Raw genomic sequence first — 13,532 nt, 5'->3', positions numbered from 1 at the left:
ACTAGCCAAGCTACCGTCTCGCTACTCAGAAATGTAGTTAGGATATTAGCTTCGCTATTTGTAGTGAAGCTACTGCCCATCACTGAATTTAGGATTCCAGTGTTGTCAGATGTTACTGCTGATAGTTACTGCTTATGTTCTTTGATAGTAGTCTTCACCAACCATTTTGGAGATTTCAGGTCTTTCCCCATTCAAGTATATCAGAGCTGCACCGTCATGAATGGAAATAGTTCCCCGAGACCATTGCAAAGATGGCCGCCATTGAACTGATTTGCTATAAAGCCTTTGGTTAGCGCTTAAAGGAATATTCCAGGTTCAATAAGTTAAGCTTAATTAACAGCATTTGTGTAGCTCAGCGAGTATTGATGCTGACTACCACCACTGAAGTCACGAGTCAAATCCAGGGTGTGCTGAGTGACTCCAGCCAGGTCTCCTAAGCAACCATATTGGCCCGGTTGCTAGTGAAGGTAGAGTCACATGGGGTAACCTCCTCGTGGTCGCGATAAGTGGTTCTCGCTCTCAATGGGGCGTGTGGTGAGTTGTGCGTGGATCGTGGAGAGTAGCGTGAGCCTCCACATGCTGTGAGTCTCCACGTGTCATGCACAATAAGCCACGTGATTAATTGCGTGGATTGACGGTCTCAGAAGCGGAGGAAACTGAGACTTGTCCACCACCACCAGGATTGAGGTGAGTAACAGCGCCACCACGAGAACCTGTTACTTAGTGGGAATGGGCATTTCAAATTGGGAGATAAAAAATATATCTAGCAACTGTCGCTAGAGGCTGTAGCCTTTAGCCTCCTTGTTTGAGCACCTGCCTCCTACACCGGAGACGTCGGTTCGAGACCCATTCAGAGCGGGGCAAGCAGGACCAGTTACATATATATATTGAAAAAAATTCCAAATTAACAGCATTTGTGGCATAATGTTGATTAGCACAAAAATCAGTTTCGACTCGTCCCTCCTTTTCTTTAAAACAAAAAAAGGGGTTACAGTGAGGCACAATGGAAGTGAATGGAGCCAATCCGTAAACGCTAAATTACTCACCGTTTCAAAAGTATTGACATAAAATGTAAACAAAATGCATGTTCACATGATGTTAGTGTGACAAAATCACTTGCTAACCATGGCTGTGTAAAGTTAAAGCCAATTTTACAACTTCGTTGCCATGATGATGTAATGTCATCAAACCCGAAAGCGACTGTAAAAATGACGATTTAAACAACTTTTCAGCTCAAATAATACACAATTTTGAACAGGGAAATTAATGTAAGTGCTTTTGATAAATTTGTAAGCTTTACATTTCTCCCTATAAACCCTCCAAAAATTGGCCCCTTTCACTTCCATTGTAAGTGCCTCACTGTAACCTCGATTTTTACATATTTTTTTAAGTAACGAAATTATTGTTGTGGTAATCAACATTATGCCACAAATGCTGTTGATTAAGCTTAACTTCAGAGTAAAAAAAAAGGTGGAAAAGAAGGTATGCGCAATTTATGCGCATATACACTTATGCGCAATTTATGCGCAATTTAATTATATTATTTATCTGAAAAATCTTATTTAGCTTTATTTATTCTGAAAACGTCTCATCTGCAGTCTATTGTCTAGATGTCGCCCTTATTACGAATATCTCCGTCCTACATCTGAGAGTGCGTCTGGCGGGCTGCCTGATCCCTCCCAGTTATTTGCGGCTTACGTCGCCAAAGGCTTTTTAGAGGCGGGCTATAGGGATGTAGGTGGAGGCAAAAGAGAGAAACAAAACGTGACGAGGCACCCAATGCGTCCTGTTATGCAACTGCTGACCTACTAACATACATTTCTAAACAGAAGCAGCGAGCGGCAGGATTCTGGAGCTCCTCGCCAACACAACAAGGAACCAGGGCAAGAATACACGGGCTGCGCACAGGACAGCAACCGCAGAGCCAGTAGCGGGTGGGCATCACAAAGGCTGGACAACCAACGGACCGCAGATATTTTAGAGACACGCACAAAATCCACAAACGGTACGTTTTTTTAATTGCATGGCTACTTATAGGTAAAAATAAATATTTATATAAAAAACACATTATTTGGAGATGAACCAACTGATTGACGTTTCAGCGTCTGACGTGATCTTGCGGAATTTCACGTGGTTATTTAAAGTGATTATTGAAAATAAAATCAAGTAGGTAATTTGCAAATTTGCAATGCGGTGGATTCAGTACACTTACAGATGAGGGAAGTGGTTGTTTGGTTTATCTTTTGTGGGTTTACGCATTATCATCATGCTTCCGATTCGGATGTTGCTTAATAGCCTATGCATGTTCGCAGGACCCCATCTGGTGACAGGACATCGTGGAATTATTTAGGGATAATTGGTCACTTACGCAAAATTAAATAAATAAATTGTGTTTGTTTGTGTCATATATTATTATTATTATTGCGTTATAAATATATATGTATGTGTGTGATATATTATTATTTTATTATTGCGTTATATATATTTTTATTTTATTTTATTATTTATTTGTTTGCTTAGTTCATATTTGAGCAGTTGGTTAAAAAAATATTATGTATTAACAATAAAAGTTTATTTCCTTATATCCAGGTGGGCGTCACACTATTATACTTTTCATTTAAAACACTGGCAAACATTATTGGGCTACATTTATGGACCTAATTGGAAATATCTCGAAACTAAGGTTTTATTTAAATGCATATGAATGCTCTACTTATCTATTAAGCATGTTGTTTGATGTTTGTCCATTTTTGACTCATGAAAGTTATTATAAAGTGTTAAATCCAGTTTAACTGTGGATTTGTGAAAGGAAAACCCCCGTTCGCTGGGCTGACACGCTTCTCGCTGTCACGTGCAGCCGTGCTCGGGAAAGGTTAACGCGGGTGATTACGTTAGACGAGTCAGACTCATTAACCCTTTCCTTAGAATCCAGTCGGGAGAAAATGTGCAACTAAATAAAACTTCCCTACATGCAAAATGCAATGCACAGACTGCACGTTTGAAACGCATGCAACATGTTTTATTTCCTCATAAACCAAAATATGGTCAAAATGCATCTGGTGGAATAATATATGAAAAACGCCAATGTTTTTGTCTTTAAAGTCGCAAGCACCTGCTTCTAAACTCATTTGCTTAGTCCTCATCTTTCTATAACCATTATGTTTTCATGATACAAAATATATGTTATGAAAGAAAATGTCCCTGACCTTTAGTGTAGTATGCAAGGAACAGTATGCATCCTATAGCCTACACTAAACGGTGCACAAAGTTCATTAAAAGTGCAACATATATATAGGTTCACAGTGCTTTCATAGAGCTTTAAAGAGTAAAGTTTTCTCTCAGTTGCAAGAAAAGCATGCGAGATAGAGTTTATCTGTGGTCAGTTATGTAACGTGCTTTGTTATCTCAGACTATCTAACAGATTAGAAATGTTAGAGCAGCAGTGTAGTATGAAGTATGCAATATTTGACTGTAGGGGTTCAACAGAAAAGTCAAGCTTTCCTTGGGTGAATGATTAGCCTACATTTGTGGATGTAAAGATTGCATGGAAAGCTTTGCAGTTTTCTTTTCATTAGACAAACTGCCTGTGTGTGCCAGCGTTGCATATAGGTCATAATAGTAATTTAGGGAGGAGCAGTTTTACAGATTTGTGTAGTAAAGTTTGTATCAGCAACAATACCATAAAAATGATGAGAGCATTGATAGTGGTAATTCCTTCATATTAGATGCAGATTAGTGTTTTCTATTTGTATGGATAACAAAAATGCGTCTCAATTGCATCACCATTGTTTTCAAATGTTTCGTAATTTTCGTAATTGCCATTTTTATCACCTTCTTTAATAATCAGTCTGCTGGTAAATTTCTCAAGATTTCTTGGCACAGAAAGATAGGGTGCGTCGTAATTGTGTCGATGTGGCTAAAAGGGAGAGGCGGATTACAGTTTGGTTTTGTGGGGCAAGAGAGCACATGTGACTGGCGAAACACATGGACTTGGTCAAAGCGTTTTTTTTTTTTTTTTTTTCATAGGACGATGATATGAGTGTGTTTATAGAAGGAGTTTGCCTGGAACTCTGCCTGCCTGTCCAAGGCTTGCCCTCCTCTCATTGGAAAAGATATACCCAGGCGTGGAATTTAGAGGGGGGAAAGAACCTCCCCCCCACCCCAGCCCATGTGCCGACTATTACATTCTGCCCCAGGGTCAATTACATGGCCGCAATGAATTCCAGCACCCCCTCCTTCTCCCATTATTTCCATTACTGAATCGGCTAAAAGCAACAGATGAAACATTTGAGCTGAGTTATAGTTTCCAGGCCTCGCCTTAGTTAAGACTACCGTGGGTCAGAATGCTATTTATTACTAGTGAAATCCGACATGCATAAATATACCACATGTCCTATATAGGGCAACTGAAATGGAGTTTTATGGGCCCATTATAATTTTGATTGTAGGTAACAGAAGGTCATCCAATCAAGTCAAACTAGTAAAAAACTATTACATTAATCTACTGTTAACATGATAATCAACAGCGGATTTAAATAACAGGTGTCATGTCTTAGGTTTTTAGGATGATTCGGTTGTTCCTGTCTCAATAGTGATGACTTGGGTCATTTTTGTGACTCATGGGTGTGGTTTAAAGGCTAAATAACTCATCTACCAGCTGTTTGGATTAATTACCTCTTCATTTAGTGGTTATTTGTATTAAAGAAGTTTTGACTGGGAAGAGACACACATGTCTTGTAGAAGATGTAGAAGACAGGAAGTGACATCAGTCTTTTCCTTGCAGTTGTTAAAATTGGAAACAGAGGAAGTATTTTCATTTAAGCTGCTGGCACATGCTTTCTCACTAAAGTTAACTTAAAGATCCAATGAAATGGCTAGACAAATGCAAATTTATTTTATTTTAGTGATGTATGGCCCACCAAAACAGGATGTTGAGGGAAGGACATTTTTCCCTCCATTGTCCCAGAACCAAAAATTTGTAAATATCTAACGTTAATTTTGTCTTTGAGAGGAAGACTAGTATATAGTTGGCCTTAAAACTATTAGACATGAACTAATGGCCACAAAACCCCAATTTTGATTTCATAGGGCAGTGGTCCCCCCACCCACCCACCCACCCAATTCAGGTCTTGGAGTCTCCACTAATGAGCTGATGAGTTGAATCAGGTGTGTTTGATTAGAGGGATATCCAAAATGTGTAGTGTAGAGGGACAGGGTTGGGAACCACTGTCAAAGGGTCTTTAAAAGAAAATATACATGTGTCACATAGCATTTATGGGGGAGGACGTTAAGGAGCGCAAATTAAGTTTGAAATTAAGACTCAAAAGTAAAAGAGAACCTCTAAAAGGACATAGGACAGCTGCGAATACCAGGACAATATTGTCAAAGTGCTTGGGTCACTACAGATAAGTGTCAAGCGCAGTTCGAATTTGTACAAATTCGATTCAGTCTTTCTCAGATTTCCACGTGAATTGGAGCTAGAAAAGCTGTGTTTGTGTAGCTGGCATTCTCTGAACAGACTGGAAATATCCGAACAGAGCTTTCTCTGTCTCTCTCCATTCCTCTTTTTTTCTTCTCTCATTCATTCCATTTATCCTCAATCCATCACTCACCTCCTTATTTTTAGCAAGCACTAATTACCTTGCCCTCTCTGGTGCATCTCTCATGATGCTTGGTGCACTACTGACCTACATTTGAGTATAAGGAAAGAGAGCCATGTTTTCTTGCTAGTTGCCTAGTTTTTGGGTCAGTGGGTCATTCAGTACGAGAGTGTCTTTTTGTTTTCCATTTTGTACCCCGGTCTAATGACCTTAGGTTCATTCAACTCCACTTGTACCTGTTTAACCTTATTATATTTAATATTAAACTTCATTAACATAACTTATTGCAGTTTTGGTTGATGTTCATTATGCATTACCAGACTAAACCAGAAAAGATGGAACACATCAGAGAAGGGTTAAGCTGTCTATCATTATGTAATGTTCCCTCAAATGTCTGGGATGAGGAGAACATAATCCAGAAAAAGAGCTGCCAGATCATGGGATTACTTTGCATTCATCTGCTGATAGATTTCTGACTCATTTCAGCTGCCCATGTCATGAATGAAAGATTAGAATAAGAGCCACTAAGAAATTTGTGATCCAGATTTCAGTCATGGAGCTATTTTAGATATTTCATGTTTTGGGAAATTTTGGGCATCACATGCAACTTTTTATTATGAATGGATCATAACATACAGAAATACTTCAACTCTCAATGCAAACATTATATTCTGATGGTTTCCATCTAATTCAGGAATGACATTTCAATCTACGGTATTTTAATTTACAGTAACTTTCAATCTTTGAAGCTTTATATATTGCAATAATGTCATGTTCTTAAAGTCTTATAAAGAAAGTGTGGTGTAGTGTTCTAAAGTGCATAACTGGTAAACTGGTAATCAGAAGGTCGCTGGTTCGATCCCCACAGCCACCACCATTGTGTCCTTGAGCAAGGCACTTAACTCCAGGTTGCTCCGGGGGGATTGTCCCTGTAATAAGTGCACTGTAAGTTGCTTTGGATAAAAGCATCTGCCAAATGCATAAATGTAAATGTAAAGGGTCCAGAATCTTGGTGCGTGGTCTGTAAAGATTGAAAACTCCAGATTTAAAGCGTTCTAGAGCACTGTGAGACCAAATATAGCGAGTACTAAATAAAATTCATGAGCTACATTTTCTGGGATCCCATCTGGCTCCTGAGCCCACCAACTTGGTTTCAGGAACATGACAAGGTCTTTGCAGGCAAACTGACACGTTGGTTCAAGCTAACAATAGGTTCACAGGAATTTGGAATTGCCCACTGGCTGCTGAGTTAATCATCAGTAGTTACTCTGCTTTTCCATTAGAGCAAACTTTTATATGGCTGAAACAATTACTACCCCTGCATCTCAACTCATGTCCATGAAATGTTCCCCAGTTCACCTTTATTCTGAAAGACCTGACCTAAATTGCAAAGCCCTCAATCCCCATATCATAAAACTTGTCTTTGTCTGCCCTCGGTTTATCTCTCATGATTGTGAATATATAGGTTTCCTTGATTTCATTGTTTAGCCAAGCATGCTTGTTTAAAAAGTTCAACCTTGGAAGCCTTTTAGTGAATAAATAATCTATGAAATGTGTTTTCAAGAATTAATGCTTTGGAATTTGGTCCTTGGCCCCATTACATTGGCACCAGACCGGTGGGCTCTACATGCAAAATGAGATGTGTTGTAACATTGATGTTAATGTTTCAAAAGCCAAAACCTCAGTTGCATTGGTTCCCTGAGTTCAGATGATGTAATATGGGCTAAAGTTTCAAAATATTCAAACAAATCATGTGTTCATTGCTAATGTTTACCATACGTGCAATTAAGATTGCGGTACACAGTCCTGCCAGGGAATTCTGTACAAAGGGTAATGTTGAACTTAAACTGGTGTCAAAATGAAAACAAATTTGTACACATCTTTTACCAATAAGTGTAGAAAGTGTAGCTTGGGTAATAACTGCTGTTCTAAGATGTACCAATGTCTAGTCAGAAAGCAGAGGTCAAGGGTCACAGACAGACAAATCAATAGAAGGGTTAAGAGGTTAGACATTGTTGCTGGGCAACAGAAGACATTCAGTGGTTGTCAGGGTAAAGTAGATAAAGCAAAAGAAAATGTGAGATGCACAGCTGACAATTCCACTTCTAAATATTCTGATTACCCAGCCATGCAGAGAAGCATGAAGAGTTTAATTTAAAACAAGATAAAGCTAACAACAACAAAAAACTAATTAAATTATTATTATCATTATAAGTGCCTGGAGACAAACTGTGAATTGCTTTAACTCTTGAGAATTAACAAATCTGTCTTTCTTTCCCTTTTATGTTTGCAGCTGTCAAACAGCCAGCTGGAGGCTTTGAGCGCGACACCCTTCCCCAAGAGGCTGACAAGCTGGGACAGACCAAGTGACCTATATCGTTCAACAAGCCTGTGGCACTGGGACACTTCTGCCATCTTAAAAGAGCCTTGTTGTTCCTACATCAGGATTGTATTGCCCATCTTTTGGTCACTGGATTGGATTTGACTCCAATGTGACTAAAATCACAAAGTGTAATAGAGGCAGAACATGTAACTCATTGTGGAATTCTTTGGTTTGTTAAATGCAGAAGACTCATAAAGAGGTGCACCTGTTCTTGCTCTTCTTAGCCAACTTGGACACTTAATCATCAAGGAATACTAACTAATAACTAAAGACACACTTCAACAAAATCAATGAGGTTCAGCTTTCCAATAGCGACAATACCTCATAAATGTTTCACTGATCCTGCAACTTAGTCGAATTGTACGTAGGGAGATCTTACAGGGATTCTTGTAGGCGCCTTTCCCCTTTACCCCATCCCTGTTTTTTCATTCATTTCCATTACCAGTGGTAGAGCCAAGATCCCAAACTGGCTTCCACTGAGGAATAATGGAAAGTTTAAACTCACAAATATCAACAAATTCCAGTGTAGGCAAAGACTTAGAGAACTCCCAAAACTTTCCAGGCTACAGCGACCTTCTCCATTCACCTGAAAACAACCCTCGTCAGAGCCGCCTTCTCAAGCCAAAGCCAAACATGAGCTGCCGCCGCAAACGCGAATTCATCTCTGATGAGAAAAAGGACGCGTCCTACTGGGAAAAGCGACGCAAGAACAATGAGGCAGCCAAGCGTTCCCGGGAAAAACGCCGCCAGAATGACGTGGTCCTAGAAAACAAAGTTATGGCATTAAATAACGAGAATGTGCGTCTGAAAACTGAGCTTTTACAGCTTAAGCTCAGATTTGGTCTCATTACCACAGCATCCTACATGGAAAAGAGTCAGCAGATTGGTGGATCAGTCTATGGATCGTCTGGATGCAACTCCATATCTTCCTCTACCACCAGTCATTTCTACCCCAACGATTACTCCAATATATCTCAGATGCTGATGAACTCTGATTCTTCTGAAACTGAGCAGTCGGTTCGAGGTGAGGGGCATGTGAAGATGGTCAAATACTCCCCACGGGGTTCCCTCTCGGATATGTCTGATGGCTCCTCACGGGACAGCCCAGAGCCAATGAGTTTTGACATCAAGCAGGAAGGTGTGGGACTAGATATGGACATTGTCAGTAGCACCACCACACAGATCATGTTCAACATCCATTCAAGGTTGCCTGAAGTACTTCACCAGAAATCATTTGAACCAGAATATTTCAGCAATCAACAACACCACCAGGAGATGGGTTTAAGTCCTGTGGTCCCTCAATCCGCTCAAAGAAGTGTCATCCTTTACCGTTCTAGCAGTGCCTCACATCCTGTTAAAAGGCATGAGACTCAAGATATTATTCAGAAACAACAGCAGAACCTTCCTCATCCTACAGAGTTACTAACAGGAAGTTCCAAAAGCTTAATGGAAGTGGCAAAACAGTTAGAGAGGAAAATGTTGGACTCTCCTGCTTATGACTATGCAGATAGTGAAGCAGCTGAGAGCCAAGATTGCGGGGTCCAGCAACAGACCCAGAGGGCTGATGTTGCTGCTCTGGAGCTTCTACTAAGACCAGAGGAGGGAGATGAACCACAAATGTGTCATCATTCTAATGGCACCCTAGAGGACAATGAGCCACCAGTCTTGACCTATGAAGGAGCCATGACACATGAAGGGTACTATCAGGCTCACTCAGGAAAAGACACTTCCTCAACTGATGGAGATCCCCGTAGCTCTGATAAAGAGGGCTCCACTGATGATGAGTCACCCTCTTCCTCTTGCTCCGATACAGGTAGCTACTGCCATCACATGTTCATGACCCTGAGCGCCTTCTCACCAAGCCAATGCAAAGATGGCTTAGCGGAAATCAAAGGCATGGCGCTGCCCCACAAACTGCGACTCAAGCACAGAGCTCAGAGTAATGGCAGAGTAACATGTCAAGAATTGCCGACAACACCACCTGCTAACATCCAACCATTACCTCAACACCCTTACTTGGCCTTGTCTCAACCTGGCCAGCAACAACAGGTTGGCAAAGAGATGGACAGCCAGTCAAGTGCAGGGTTTTACAAGCAAGCCACCTCAACAGAGGGAGGAAGGATTGAATGTGGAAATGAGGAATCCATTGCATATAACAAGAGACATGACTGACTTTGGTACTCACTGAGGGCAGCATGAAGACATTAGATGCCTGTTAGGCTTTGTACAAAGCCCTGAGAGACTTTTTATGAACCCATTTCCCCTTTATCTGGAGGTCCTACCTAGATCCTCTATCCGCACCTACAGTATTCTTTATTTGTATGCCCAGAGATGAGAGGGCTGGACATCTTCAGGGCAGAACTTTTAGATGGATTGTACACTAATGTATAGACTCACAGTATTTGTTTGTTTCTTTTAATCTCCTCTTAAGCAGGACATTTACAAATAAATGAAATAAGAGGAAAAATTTGTTTTGATCACACTTGCCCATATTTCCAGTGCTGCAGCAAGATGTCAATGTGACCGTGTACAAACAATTCAACAGCAATATCTACCATTTGTGAGGCATTGTAATGGATACTTGTAAATAGGCAACTTCAAGTGCCCCTTTCATAGTTTTTGGCCACTTTTACACACCTAAAAAGTATCTACAGGTGGCTGTCCATCATCTTTAAACATACCAAATGCCATAAGATTCAGGGAATGTTCCCTTGACCAAAGAAACATGGCTTCAAATTCAAGTCTCTCTCTCTTTGCTCCCTACCTCTGTTTTTCTAACTAGTGCTCCATTTCCTTTCCCATGTTCAACAACCCTGCTACTATATTTTTTTGTCCAAGCACTTGGTTTGTAAATAAGTGTGATATACTTATTAGATATGAATATATTTTTAAGAAGAAAACAAAAAGATGACATAAAAACACAAAAAATTAGGAAAGAGAGAAATGCTAATTTGTCATTGTCAGAATACTGTACGATTTCAACGTGTTTGCTGTTTAAAACGCCACTTAATATAAAGTATTGTTTTTTTAACTTAAATTTACAGACATTTTTTAAATTTTTATTCTCATTTTATAGGAAAATGACAACAATGCCCCAAAGCCTTTACAGATAGATTACCAGGTTGATTGAAAGTTTGACATCAAAGATACTAAAAACATGTTTTCATTGTGGTTATAGCTCATTAAAATGTCTTGTAACACTACTAATTATTTCTCAGATAACGCTTAGTCCTTTAAAAGAATGAAAAATTACCATTTCACTTGCCCTTGTATGTATCCTCCCTATTTATTTATTTCTGCACACACTGATGTAAAAACATGTCACATGAAACAATCCATATGAAAGGAATGTTGTGGTCACAATCTCCTTAGCTGGGGTTTATAGGAGAACTCTACCCTGCTTACATCAGTATAAATGGATGATTGCTAGCAGTATCTTTGACCCAATGCCCTTTAAGCATTTGAAGACCACTTGTCTTACACATGTGCCTCAATTTAGAGTCACAAACCCTAAACAAGTCTGCATGTCAGGTCAACTTATGGCACTTGTGTATAAATGTAAAATATTTCCTCACAACACTGTATTGTGCTTTTTTAAATTATCTGTTTGGGGGCCAAGTGTTGTCCTTTATCACTAGCTGCATCTTTACTTCCTGTTTACTGTGATTATTTAATTGTTCATCACAATGTCACCTATCCTCTTGTCTTTTCAGTGTGTTTCAAGTGAGTTTTTTTTGTTGTTGTTTTTTTTTATACATTTTTCAAAATGAAAAGTAGAAAAGCAGGCAAGGCTTGTTTTGTGTTATTGAGTGGACAGTGACACTGCTGATCTGTTGCTCTGTTTTTAAATGGATGCATATAGTAAAAACACTAATATTCAATGATAGGGTTGGGTGCATTTAAAAAAATAAATAAACAAAGGATGTTGCATTTCTTGTGTTATTGTTCTTTAATCATATCTTTATACGTAATTATATATTGCAGTTATGTAATTGAAATGAAATACTCATGGGAAGTTGAAATGTCTTGTGGTGTGACATGCTACCCTGAAAACCCTAATAAGTTGACCCTACTCAATTAAATTGAGTAATTGCATCTCCAAAAACCTGTGTAATTAAGTTCACTTAACTTAGTGATCATATAGGATTAAACTTAAGGTAACTAGATGCAAGTTTTGCTATTGAAATGTTGTTGTTTCTACTTAATTAAAATCGAATTGACTCGAATTTAGATTATACAATAACAACGCTCAAATACAGAAAATATTAACTAATTCTAGGTTAATTAGTTTAATTATTTCTCCACAGAAATGCAAAGACACCTATATTACAGTTGCACATGCACATAGAGAAATGAGATTATGTTAACATAGTCCAACTTGACCAAAGGGGACACAGATCACCCTAATGGTGACATCATACGAAACAACTACTTGCAACAAAACAACAAATAATACTACAAAAGAGCTAAAACCTCTATGCAATCTTAGTGAAAACTATTTAAATGCCCCCATATATGTTCCCTTCGACCAAAGAAACAATTAAATAATTAAATGCATTATTGGTATTGCCCTTAGCCTCAGTTGTGTACTCAATATATTGAGTTATTAACACTTACAATCGTATTTTTAAGAAAAATAAGTTCACAGCGCATAGATATTTGAGTTATGAGCCTAAAACCTGACATTTCAAGTAATGTTTTATTAAGCCCTATTGTCCTATATATATATACACTCACCTAAAGGATTATTAGGAACACCTGTTCAATTTCTCATTAATGCAATTATCTAATCAACCAATCACATGGCAGTTGCTTCAATGCATTTAGGGGTGTGGTCCTGGTCAAGACAATCTCCTGAACTCCAAACTGAATGTCAGAATGGGAAAGAAAGGTGATTTAAGCAATTTTGAGCGTGGCATGGTTGTTGGTGCCAGACGGGCCGGTCTGAGTATTTCACAATCTGCTCAGTTACTGGGATTTTCATGCACAACCATTTCTAGGGTTTACAAAGAATGGTGTGAAAAGGAAAAACATCCAGTATGCGGCAGTCCTGTGGGCTGAAAATGCCTTGTTGATGCTAGAGGTCAGAGGAGAATGGGCCGACTGATTCAAGCTGATAGAAGAGCAACTTTGCCTGAAATAACCACTCGTAACAACCGAGGTATGCAGCAAAGCATTTGTGAAGCCACAACACGCACAACCTTGAGGCGGATGGGCTACAACAGCAGAAGACCCCACCGGGTACCACTCATCTCCACTACAAATAGGAAAAAGAGGCTACAATTTGCAAGAGCTCACCAAAATTGGACAGTTGAAGACTGGAAAAATGTTGCCTGGTCTGATGAGGGGACACTATACTGTAAAAAAAGGCACCGTCCTTTGGATGAGATGTTAAACCGAGGTCCTGACTCTCTGTGGTCATTAAAAACCCCTGGCCAAATTCCCCCCCATTGGCCCCTATCTATCATGGCCTTGTATTAATCTCCATCCCTGAATTGCCTACATAACTCTACTCTCTCCTCTCCACCAATAGCTGGTGTGTGGTGGGC

The 13,532-nt window shown here is 39.4% G+C and overlaps 1 protein-coding gene across 1 annotated transcript; it reads left to right on the top strand.

Moving 5' to 3' along the window:
• The first annotated feature begins 1,779 nt into the window (after positions 1-1,779).
• On the top strand, positions 1,780-11,907 carry LOC127653011 (nuclear factor interleukin-3-regulated protein-like). The gene is made up of 2 exons (XM_052139488.1): positions 1,780-2,005; positions 7,894-11,907. The coding sequence occupies exon 2, from the start codon at positions 8,470-8,472 to the stop codon at positions 10,153-10,155; it is 1,686 nt and encodes a 561-aa protein (XP_051995448.1). The 5' UTR covers positions 1,780-2,005; positions 7,894-8,469; the 3' UTR covers positions 10,156-11,907.
• Positions 11,908-13,532: the final 1,625 nt, after the last annotated feature.

The sequence above is a fragment of the Xyrauchen texanus genome, chromosome 12 (genome assembly GCF_025860055.1).
Source record: "Xyrauchen texanus isolate HMW12.3.18 chromosome 12, RBS_HiC_50CHRs, whole genome shotgun sequence".
Classification (NCBI taxonomy): domain Eukaryota; kingdom Metazoa; phylum Chordata; class Actinopteri; order Cypriniformes; family Catostomidae; genus Xyrauchen; species Xyrauchen texanus.
This window is presented reverse-complemented; position numbering and strand designations above follow the sequence as displayed.